The following is an 11,916-nucleotide window of genomic DNA, read 5'->3' as shown; positions in this document are numbered from 1 at the left end:
AGCTGGTAACTTGGGAGGAGACAGAGCCCCAGGCTTTGATACACAGTCTGCTGCCTCCTCTGGTCCCCTTGTGGGCAGCACAAAGACAGGGCATCCTGGGGCAAAGGTGAGGGGCTGAATTTTGAACTTGAAACCCATTTGTTGATTTCCACCCCCTTGCTGCCCTCCCCCACCATGGCCAGATAAGTAACTTTTTGAGAGGGAGCATACATCCTATCTGGAGGTGGAGTAAGAGGCTCAGAGGAAAATAAAATTTCTTTCTGAATGCCAGGAAAGCTGGGGGTGGCTTGGCGAGAAAAAGTCACAAGAAACACCAAGCCTATCATCTCCAAGATAGCTTTTAAAGCACCTCGGCCCATGTGGCACTGCCGTGTTAGATACCACACAAATTAGGTACTCAGAACAGAACCCTACTTTGTAAGAAGCAAGGAGACATAAGAGAAGGGACACAGGAACATCTAGTTAAGTCCTGGCAAGCAGGTGAGTAAGAGAAAGAGTACCTTTCCCTCCTCAGCCACCTCATCTGCACAGAATGGGGCAGACCAGGTGAGTGCTGCAGCCTTTCCAACCACAGCAGTTAAAAATGGTAAATTTTAAGTTATATATATTTTACCACTATAAAAAAATTGCATGCACATACACACACGTGCAGACACATACACATACGCACCACCACCACCACCACCACCACCGGAATTAAAAAACTAGACTCCAAATGGGAGAGATGTGTGGAACAAATTATAGGTATTTATGTAGCTGGGAATAGCTTTGATTTCCTTCAGTAGGAACTGACAGCTGGCTGACAGAAAACTCGTCCAGGGAGAGAAAAGACATAAGTGAAGTGTGAAATTTTGAATAATGTTTTCAGGTAACTTTCTATTTCCATGTAGAGTGGGTGTCTGGAGGGGTGAATGTAGTTATGGTTTGAATTGCTTCATTTATCGACAGATATTTTTAATAGGGCTCGTAATTCTAAGATCCAGTGTTTTTTACTTCTTTTTGCTGCCTTCCAGTCCCGTGGTAGCTGGGAATTTCACCAGTCAGCCTGTAGACTCACTTTCTCTTGTTTTCAGCACACGGCTTCCAAGGTTGGAGCCTACCTGATCAATCTGTTCAGAGAATGAATCTTTGTTTTCTTGCCTAAGAGAGTGGTTGTCCACTTGGGGTGGGGTAAAGTTCTGGGGGTCCGGTTGTTCTATCCAGCCATCCTGTCATGTTCAGCCCCGTGCCTCATTGCCACTTTCGGTGTCGTTTGGAACCTCCATGTCCTAAGCTTCTGGAGTCCTGTGGCTTCCTTCTCATGGGGGCCACCTCCCGGGGGCTTTATGTTGTAGCCTCTGCTATGCTAAGGCAGTTTACCACGCCACCACCCACCTCTGTCTCCGCAGCTTCTTTGAAATTGGTCATCTGATGATATCTCTCTTCCAGTTTTCTGTGTTCTTCAGAATAGCTATCTTTTAAAAAAAATAACTAAACTGTAATTTTAGTGGGGCCTTGGGAGATGGAGAGAGGCACTACAAGAGTAGAGCAATATGCCATGATGAATTACAAGCAAAGTTAAAGACATTCTAATTTTAAAATCAAAAGCAATTTATCCACCTGTTTAATAATTAACATCTTATAATAATGTAGAAATTATTGTATTTGGAAATTATAAGGAAAATGCACTTAAAAGATATCTTTTTCCATAGTTCACTTATTAGGTTCCATTTATATTTACAAACCATTATTTACAGATTCTAAAAAAACATTTTAAATATTTTATGTTTAAATAGTCTGTGGATTAGAGACATGATAAAAATAAAAGATGGCTAAATTCTGAGATAAAAATTTTAAAAAGAAGGGCTTCCCTGGTGGCGCAGTGGCTGAGAGTCCGCCTGCCGATGCAGGGGACACAGGTTCGTGCCCTGGTCTGGGAAGATCCCACATGCTGCGGAGCGGCTGGGCCCGTGACCCATGACCGCTGAACCTACGAGTCTGGAGCCTGTGCTCCGCAGCGGCAGAGGGCACAACAGTGAGAGGCCTGCATACCGCAAAAAAAAAAAAAAAAATTTTTAAAAGAAGAACGCAGTGAGTATGAAGGCACAACAGGAAAGTCTTTTTCTAGATGTTGTCTGATTTCATTACCAGCCCCAGGGGACGAATGTTTCATGATTGTCTTCCACAGGTGGGGAACTCAAGACTGAGAGGCTGAGAAATTTGACCAGGCATACAGCTAGTAATTAGGAGAGTCAGGATGGAAATCTGGGTCTACCTGACTTTCAAACTTTCTCCAGTTGAACTGCTCTCTGTTTGGAAGGTGTAACTGAACTGGGGAATCATTTATAAGCTAGATTATAAGAGTCTGACTGAATGTTAATACAGTATTAGCACTAGGTGCCCAGTAAGAATGTTTCACAGGAGGACACAGAAGGCGGGCACATTTCTGAACTAGGATCATTGTAGGCTAGAGAGGTGGTTTTCATACCAGGTGGGGCTTACCTCTATGAAGAGTAAATAAATCAACTTCAATATCGGCATTTTTGACGTGCGAATGGATGAGGTGAGATAAGAGAATGGACTGAAAGAGGGTGAAGGCATGAAGACAAGGGGATTATTCCAATAAAGTACCGATTACAAAATGAGACACTAGGAAACCTAACATGTATACACATGGAAGATAAAGTACCTGATAACATTTTTTTCTGAAAAATTTAATGCTTAAACAATTCAAAATTGCTCTATTAAATGTGAACAATTTAAAAAGTGAGCAATCCAGTGGGCCTTAGAAGTCTTTATAATGAGCAAAGCGTAAGCCTTTGTTGTTTTTGCTTGACAGCCCTGCAGTACTAAGGGGTGAGGTCTGCCTACGGCCTCACGGTAGATATATTCGCTAGTTGCCACTGGCTAGTGGTGTCACTGCCCAGCTTCCCTCAGGCCCTGGAGCCCATAGCACCCTCCCTTTCCACAGGACCACGGCGGGGCCACTGCCCCCCTCAGGCATCGCAGCCAGCCCCCCTTTTTCTCCAGAACCTCCTGATGCCGAGTGTGGGAGGGCAAGTTATGGCTGGAAGTGGCTGGGTTTAGCACTGTGGAGAAAGATCTTTACATGAGGATAAGTGAAAAGGTTTGAATGTCTTTCCAAAAGATTCTTTTAAGACTTTTTTTTAAAACAACATTGGCCCACATACTAGAAACTATATGAAAGTTTAATATTGAAATCTGGTATCTGGCAACTGGTTCTCATTTGAGTATCTGTTTATCAAATGCTACTTTTGGTCAAAGGTGTTTTTACATGATTGATACTGTTATCTCTTCTTGAATGGCAGTTCTATATTTTATATTATGTTCCAGCTCGTTTCTATAAGTCCCTTTGCTTTATTAAACCTATTTGTATATGAAAAATGCTAAAAAAAGGTTTCTTTTGTGATCACTGTCTCATGTGAGCTCTTTGCAGATGTTTCGCATTCAGAATAAACCTCTGAGTTGGGACCCAATCTGTCAACCAACCCTAAATTCCTAGGTTGCTGAGTTGCAGGTATGTCTGGCTCTGGAATAGCTTTTTTAGAATGTTGCACAGGGGACAAAAATCATATATTTCGTGTGTTAACTTTTATTATATTTATGGATGTATGTATCTAGTGGTTGTTCTTTGCTTAACATTGTGAATGAAACTAAAGTGGAAACGAATAAGTATATTCTTTTGAATATTGCTTATCAGGAGTTGACTAGCTGAAATTCCTTGAAAGTCTAGGCGTAAATACTATTGATAACACCACAAAAAGTGATTTATGTTGTGAAAACTAAGACTTACTATGGCTCTTTATAAATTTTAATTATGAAACATTCTTACATAAATGCTATGTTCTTTTTTGTGTACATGTCCCATTTTACAAAAGAGAATAGTAATATCATACAGGTGAGTACATTAAATATATACTGTTTGAAGAATAATAATAAAACGGACACCTATATACACACCACCCAGGTTGAGAAACAACATTACCTGAACCTTAAAAGCCTCTGTGTGTCCTTCCCAAATTGCATTGTTCTTCTTAACCCTCACCAAGAGGTAACTTAGTCTTGACTATTGTGTAAATCGTTCCTTTGCTTTTTTGTTTTCTGAGTTTCCCACTTGCATGTGATCCTTAAGTAAATTAATTGTTTATTTTTGGAAAACTGGGTAGAAAGCACAAAATTAGATGAATAAAAAAAGATCAATATTAACAATATATGGCAAAAGTTCTCAGGAGAACATAAGTTGAACAGTCTCTGGATCTGAGCTCAACTCAGCATTCCTGAGCATTTACAAGAGCCACTCTGGGCAAGGTCATGAGTGAGTCCTGGGAAACATGGGGCTTACCATGATAGGGCTTCTGGTGGGCTGCAGTGTAGAGCAGATAGTGGATATGCAAAGGCAATGGGTTTTGAGTCTTTCTCCTCCTAAGCTCACCATGACTTATCCCCAGATCTCAGAGCAGGTCAAAGTAGAACATTTGAGTAGGGCTGAAACGAGTGCCAGTGGCTGCCCCAGAAAGCAGGGTATGGAGGGGAGAGCAGAGATATGGTCAGGACAAAGCAAGTCATTTAAAGACCTGAGATCAGGCTTACCTGGGCATTTGGTCCTCAGTTAACAAGATGGTAAAATGGCAGTATGATCTCAGAGAGGATGTCTGTGCACATCCATTATCCTGGCATCTCCTCTCACCATCTTCTTGGGGATTTTCAGTGCCTTTCCTCTATGATGATCTCCAGATCTCATTTCTTCTTTCTTGTTCCACCATTTCATCTTGATAGATTATATTCTTCAGTAGATTCTTGAGAGTGTATCCCAATTCTTGACTGATGGTTTGGCTAGATAGAGAATTCTAAGCTGGGAATCATTTTTCCTTCAGATTTAAAAGAATATTCCTCCGTTGCCTAAATCTTCTCTGTTCTCAGTGTTCTGGAAATTTACAACCATGTGCCATGGTCAGGGTCTGTCTTCATCCATTGTGCTATGGTCTCTTTGGGCCCTTTCAATTTGGGAACTCATGTCCCTCATGTCTAAAAAATTTTCTTGATCTTATCATTTCCTCTCCTGCTCACCCTTTTCTCCACCCCCACTGTTGTCTCTTGCAAGAACTTCTATTAGTTGGATCTTGGATTTCCTGATCTAGTCCTCTAATTTTCTTGTTTTTTTTTCCTCTCTATTCTTTTTGCTTGACTGTGTTAGAGATTTTTATCAATGTTATTATTCAACCCTTCTATTGAGTTTTGCAGTTTGTATCATGTTTTTATCTTTTGAGAGCTTTTTATGATCTCTGAATATTCTTTTGGCTAGGACTCTTATCCCTGTTTCATGGTTACAACATCTTCTTATCCCTTTGAGGATAATGAGTTTTTGAAGTTTTCATTTTTCGGACTAATATCTGTCTTCTCCAAGTTGATTTTTCTATTCTGCTCTCTGTCTTTAATGTAAGAGGCTTTTTTGTTTTCATGCTCATGATTAAAGGGCTTGGATTAAAAACCTGATGTGAAGCTTTTTCACATGAGTGACCTTTTTTTTATTTTTTATTTTTGGCTGTGTTGGGTCTTCGTTTCTATGCGAGGGTTTTCTCTAGTTGCGGCGAGCGGGGGCCACTCTTCATTGCGGTGCGCGGGCCTCTCACTATCGCAGCCTCTCTTGTTGCGGAGCACAGGCTCCAGATACGCAGGCTCAGTACTTGTGGCTCACGGGCCTAGTTGCTCCGCGGCATGTGGGATCTTCCCAGACCAGGGCTTGAACCCATGTCCCCTGCATTGGCAGGCAGACTCAACCACTGCACCACCAGGGAAGCCCCATGAGTGACCTTTAAGCCACACTGTGGGATCATCTGGGTGGCATGTTGGGGAATCCCTGTGATCAGTACTCTTAAGTATTTTCTCCTTGGTAGGTCAGATTCTTGAGAGAAGAGTATAGCAGTTTTCTTTTGAAACTGCTGAAAGATATGGCTGCCATCATTCTTGGAGCTGAGTTGAGGTAGAAGGCTGTGAGTCCCTTCACTCAGTGGTCAGTAAACATACCATCACTTATTCTCCTATTTTCTTGTCCTCAAACATGCCTAGTGTCTCTCAGTCCAGAGACTCTCTGTTTCACCATTTCTGGAGAATAAACCACTGGACATCTTTTGAGGTGGGAGAGGGGCAGTCTTCTATCTCCTAGTGGCTTGGAGTGGAGGATCACTTCTCAAACTTCAATGTGCATGCAAATCACCTGGGGATCTAGTTGAACTGTAGGCTCTGACTCAGTAGATCTGGGATGGAGCCTGAGATTTTGCATATTTAACAAGTTTCAGGTAATGCTGCTTCTGCTGGCCCAAGGTAGGACCACAGCACTTCCCGGAGCAAGACGAAGGGATCCAACTGCCTCTCTAACAGCTTTTCTCCTAGCCCTCCTTATTTAGCTGTACTCTCCACCCCCTAGTTATAGAGCCTCCTACTGCCTCCTCTTTCAAGGATTCTGTAGTGTACATGGGCTTAGTTCTCAACTCTGCCGCCAGTGACTCGAGGCACAGCCTTTTCAGGTTGGCTCAGTCAGTTACCACTGGCCCATCTGCTTTCCGTTTTCCAAAATATTGTTTGTCATCTTCTTGCCTTTTCCTGCTATCTTTGTGAGTTTATGTTTTTTTTAAAAAAAATCTTTACTTTTAGGGGGTTTCAGGAAGGGACAAAATTAGATGTACATGTTCTGCCACATCACCGTAAGTATGATCATCTGCTAAAATATTTTCCTAAAGTTCGGTTGTAGTATGGTGTAGAGCCTGATTTATGATAAATAACTGTGCTATTTTAAGCCTCTAGGTCTTTGCACAAGGAGTGTTCTCTACTTTTCCTTTCCTCCTTTTTCTGCCTGCCAAACTCTTTCGCAGTCTTCAAGGTTTAGCTCAAATGGCTGGCCTCTGTGAAGCCCCTTCCATCCTCAAACCATTAAAGTCTGTGTGTAAACTCATAACCAGCTGCTTATACAGTAACTCTTCCAAACAGCTATGTAACCTCTTCAGGGCTAAGGCCTATACCTTTGTAGCTCAGTGCCCAGCACATATTAGGAGCTTATAGCTGTTTAACAATTGAATTAATTTCTATGTGTATGTCTATCTTTCCCTTTTTTCTTCACTTTCTTTCTGCTCTCTTTATCTCTTCTTTCCTTTAAGAAGTCATTATATTTATTATCTATTCCAGTGGTTCCCAACCTTTTTGGCACCAGGGACCAGTTTCATGGAAGACAATTTTTCCATGGACCCTGGTAGGTGGGGAACGGTTTCAGGATGATTCAAGTGCATTACATTTATTGTGCACTTTATTTCTATTATTATTACATTATAATATATAATGAACTAATTATACAACTCACCATAATGCAGAACCAGTGGGAGCCCTGAGCTTGTTTTCCTGCAACTAGATGGTCCCGTCTGGGGGTGATGGGAGACAGTGACACCCGAGGTGTGTTGCTTATGTCCAGTCTCCTCCGTGATCTCGTTTTGGTTGCTGTCACTGCAGAAAACCCTGCTTCACAAAGACAGGATGTTGGAAATGGAAGCAGGCTTTTCAGTGCTTTTGTGACAATCTCAGGATATTCCTCCTTGACTTTAATCCAGAATGTATGGAGATTTGAAGTTGTTTCAAACATACTTTTAAGGCCACCATCATTTGCAATCTCAAGCAGTAGATCTTCTTGTAGCCCGGACAAAGTCAATTCACGTGGCTTACTCACAGTACGGGTCGCGGATCCATTCCTTCCCAGGTTGGGGGTCTTTTGTAGTTGGGAAGTAATGCTCAAACTCTTTTGAAAGCTGAGATGGGTGATCATGCACCAGCTGGGAGAAAGAAGGCCCTGGCTCAGTCTCTTTCAAAATCTCTGCTAATGTTTGAAACATGTCAAAAATCCTAATGTTCGCTTGTCACCCCCATAATTCCAGTTTGGCTTTGAATGTAGCTTACTTTATCTGCCAACTTGAACGTAGTTGTCATTCTCCCCTGAAGTGACAGAATGAGTTCGTTGAGCAGGTTGAATACGTCACACAAGTAAGCAAGCTGTTTTTTGGGTTTTTTTAATAAATTTATTTATTTTTTTTTTGGCTGTGCTGGGTCTTCGTCGCTGCGCGCGGACTTTCTCTAGTCGCAGTGAGCGGGGGCTACTCTTCATTGCGGTGCGCGGGCTTCTCATCACGGTGGCTTCTCTTTGTTTTGGAGCACGGGCTCTAGGCACGCTGGCTTCAGTAGTTGCGGCACGTGGGCTCAGTAGTTGTAGCTCATGGGCTCTAGAGCGCAGGCTCAGTAGTTGTGGCGCACGGGCTTAGTTGCTCTGCAGCATGTGGGATCTTCCTGGACCAGGGCTCGAACCCGTGTTCCCTGCACTGGAAGGCGGATTCCCAACCACTGTGCCACTAGGGAAGCCCAAGTAACCAAGTTTTGTGACCCATTCTGTGTCACTAAAATGTGCTGCCAGTGGTGACTGTTTTTCTAAAAGAAATCTCTGGAGTGGCTCTCAGAACTCAAAAACTCTGGCCAGTGATCTACCTTTAGAAAGCCATCTCACTTCTGTGTATAAGAAAAGACTTGTGTACTCTGCATCCATCTCCTCATAGAGCTGTGCGAACAGACATGAGTTAAGGGCATGTACTTTAATGTGGTTGATAATTTTAATCACATCCTGTGAAATGTTGTTAAGTTCAGGTGACATTTTTTGGCTAGCCAGCATTTCTCTAGGGATGACACAGTGCATAGACTCACATTCAGAAGCAACCTCTTTGACCCGAGTAGTGAAACCAGAAAGCCGTCCAGTCATGGCAGCCGCTCTGTCTGTGCATATGCCAACACAAAATGACCAATTCAGTTTTCCTGATATGCAATCATTCAGAGTTGAATAGTTCTGCAGCTGTGGTGTTGGTTGGCAAAAAACGTGCACATAACGTATCATGCACATCCTCCTGAAAAATATATCACACAAAAACAAGCATTGTTGCCTTGTTGTCAACATCGGTAGACTTGTCAACCTGGATTGCATACTACGGTGACACATTAAGCCTAACAATTGTGCCTCAGTATCCTCTGCTATTTCATCAATTCATCTAGTTGTGGTGCTAGCTGAAAGAGGAACACATGCCACCTTTTGAACTGCAGCCTCTCCTAAAAGTTCATGACACATGTCCTTAGCAGCAGGCAGGATCAGCTCTTCACCAATAGTAAAGGGCTTCTTAGCTTTAGCAATGCCGTTAACCACTAAGAATGATGCTTTCAGTGCAAACACATTTGATGAAGTGGTGGCCTTCAATAATTGCTTCTGTTTTTTGTGTTCACGTTTTTTTCTTTTGAAAAAGTCCAAAGGCTTGTCCTTTAATGCAGGGTGCTTGGTCTCCATGTGGCAAAGCAGTTTTGAAGGTTTCATGGCTTCCTTGGATAGCCTGTCGCCACGTATTATACAGAGAGGGCTTGAAGAATGTGAATCACCTGTTGCAGTGAACCTGTAATTTAAGTAGGATTCTTGGTATTTTCTTTTAAATGCAGCTTTCTTTTTGTTGGCAGTCTTAAGAGTCTTCTGCTGTCTCATCATTGTGTCTTTTCCCCTTTTCAAAGAAGCTCTCCAGCAACGTTTGTTTTTTATTCATTTTGGCTAGGGTTAGCTCGCGGGCTTACCAAAACTGTGACTGAGACAAGTGTGCAGTGCGGGAAAGAGGTGCAGACGGAAGTGGTAAATAAAATAATGGCTGGGCCACACATGGACTAAAATAAGTATCAGATTCTGACTTAAAGCCTGCCACCAGATGCAGCTGTACAATTAAAGTACATCAAATCACTTGCCACTATAAAGCCTGCCACCAGATGCAGCCTAATTGTCACTTGCCACTCACTGATAGGGTTTTGATATGAGTCTGCAAGCAATTGATTTATTATGGTCTCTGTGCAGTCAATGCTAACGATAATCTGTATTTGCAGCCGCTCCCCAGTGCCAGCATCACTGCCTCAGCTCCACCTCAGATCCTCAGGCATTAGATTCTCATAAGGAGTGCAACCTAGATCCCTCGCATGCACAGTTCAGAGTAGGGTTCACACTCCTATGAGAATCTAAAGCTGCCGCTCATCTGACAGGAGGCAGAGCTCAGGCGGTAATGTGAGCGATGGGAAGCTGCAGTAAACACAGATGAAGCTTCGCTTGCTTGCCTGCCACGCACCTCCTGCTGTGTGACCTGCTTCCTAACAGGCCACAGCACAGACTGGTACTGGTCCATGGCCCAGGGATTGGGGACCCCTTATCTATTCTACTATACAATAGAAATTCGTGTCCCATATTCTTTATTTTAAAAGTAAATGAGTAGAGTAAATAATACTTCTTGATTTCTCAAAACTACACAATTCAATGAAATAGATTTAAATATTATACAAACTTTTATTTGATTTTTCTCCCCAGCTCTAAGGACTGTTACAAGACTAACATTTCCTTGGCTCTCAATAAAGACATAATTCTTATCGCCTAATGAAATTATCTGTTGAATAAATTTAAATCTAAATTTTTATTTATGTATTTATTTATTTATTGGCTATGCCGCATGACTTGTGGGATATTAGTTCCCCGACCAGGGATTGAACCCAGGCCCTCAGCAGTGAGAGCACAGAGCCCTAACCATTGGACTGCCAGGGAAATCCTGAATCTAAATTATTTAAATGAATTAAACATAAATAATTTTCAGTTTTAATGATAATAAAATGTTTTTAAAGTCTATATGTCTTCACTTGTTTCTAGCCTAGAAAACTTTTCTGGAGCAACTGTCAAAATTTAACTCAGTAGTATGTTGCTAACCCCATAACCTAGTCAGTGTACAATTTAAGTAATGGAATCAAGAAAACTGCATAATCTCATGCTCACCATTCCTATCTCAGTGTGAATTCCAGACATTATATCAGTTATTTTAACATCTTGTAGTCCAAATATTTTTCATCCTTTAAAAGAAACATCGAAATGCCCCTCAAATTGAAAATTTAGATCTTAATTGCATTATTTAACTGAAAAGCATGTTTAAGTAATTAATACTAAGAAGTTTTTTTGTATTAAGCTATGATAAACATGCTCTATTTTAGTTGATTCAGTTGCAGTTACACAGAATTTTGGCTTTTTTGCTTAAATTTGCATTTTAATATTATTTAAAAATATTTTTCACAGGTGGAAACTAAGTGGATAATTGTTTAATTGATGTGGGATTTAGAGAGGTAGTAGGCTAGTGTTATGTCATAAATATTCAGTGAAGATTTGGGGAAAGTAAATTTTAGTTTGAACTTCCCTAAAGGTTGTTACTATTCTAAATTTTTCAAATTTTGCTCTATATTTATTAATAACATAATCTTATTTATGTCTTCTTTATTTATACATATTTCAGACATTAATTGTGAATAATAACATGAATATAAATTGGGACATTGATTCAGGCTAATCTTTTGTTCTTCATCTTCTTTGCTAACCAGGTATTGATTCTGACTTTTGAAGATGGTTGAAGGTATAGAAATTTCCAGTGATGGAAATTCCCTGATCAAAGCGGTCCATCAGAGCCGGCTTCGCCTTACAAGACTCTTGCTGGAAGGCGGTGCCTACATTAATGAGAGCAATGACCGAGGGGAAACACCTTTAATGATTGCTTGTAAGACCAAACATGTTGATCACCAGAGTGTCAGTAAAGCCAAAATGGTTAAATACCTATTAGAAAACAATGCTGATCCCAACATACAGGACAAATCTGGGAAAACTGCTTTGATGCATGCTTGCTTAGAAAAAGCTGGTCCTGAAGTTGTTTCTTTGCTCCTAGAGAGTGGGGCTGACCTCAGCTTGCAAGACCACTCTAGTTACTCGGCCCTCGTTTATGCTATAAATTCAGAAGACAGAGAGACCCTGAAAGTCCTACTTAGTGCTTGCAAGGCAAAAGGGAAAGA

At 41.4% G+C, this 11,916-nt stretch overlaps 1 protein-coding gene across 1 annotated transcript in view; it reads left to right on the top strand.

The window, feature by feature from the left end:
• The first annotated feature begins 11,476 nt into the window (after positions 1-11,476).
• The window catches only part of ANKRD34B (ankyrin repeat domain 34B), a 1,640-nt gene continuing 1,200 nt past the window's right edge, over positions 11,477-11,916 (top strand). The window contains exon 1 of the mRNA XM_007471980.1: positions 11,477-11,909. Within this exon, the coding sequence (XP_007472042.1) occupies positions 11,477-11,909 (433 nt within the window). The remainder of the gene's footprint in view (positions 11,910-11,916) is intronic.

This window comes from Lipotes vexillifer, unplaced genomic scaffold, assembly GCF_000442215.2.
Source record: "Lipotes vexillifer unplaced genomic scaffold, Lipotes_vexillifer_v1.1 scaffold83, whole genome shotgun sequence".
In the NCBI taxonomy this organism is placed as follows: Eukaryota; Metazoa; Chordata; class Mammalia; order Artiodactyla; family Lipotidae; genus Lipotes; species Lipotes vexillifer.
Note: the sequence above shows the minus strand (reverse complement) of the source record. Positions and strands in the feature narration are given on the sequence as shown.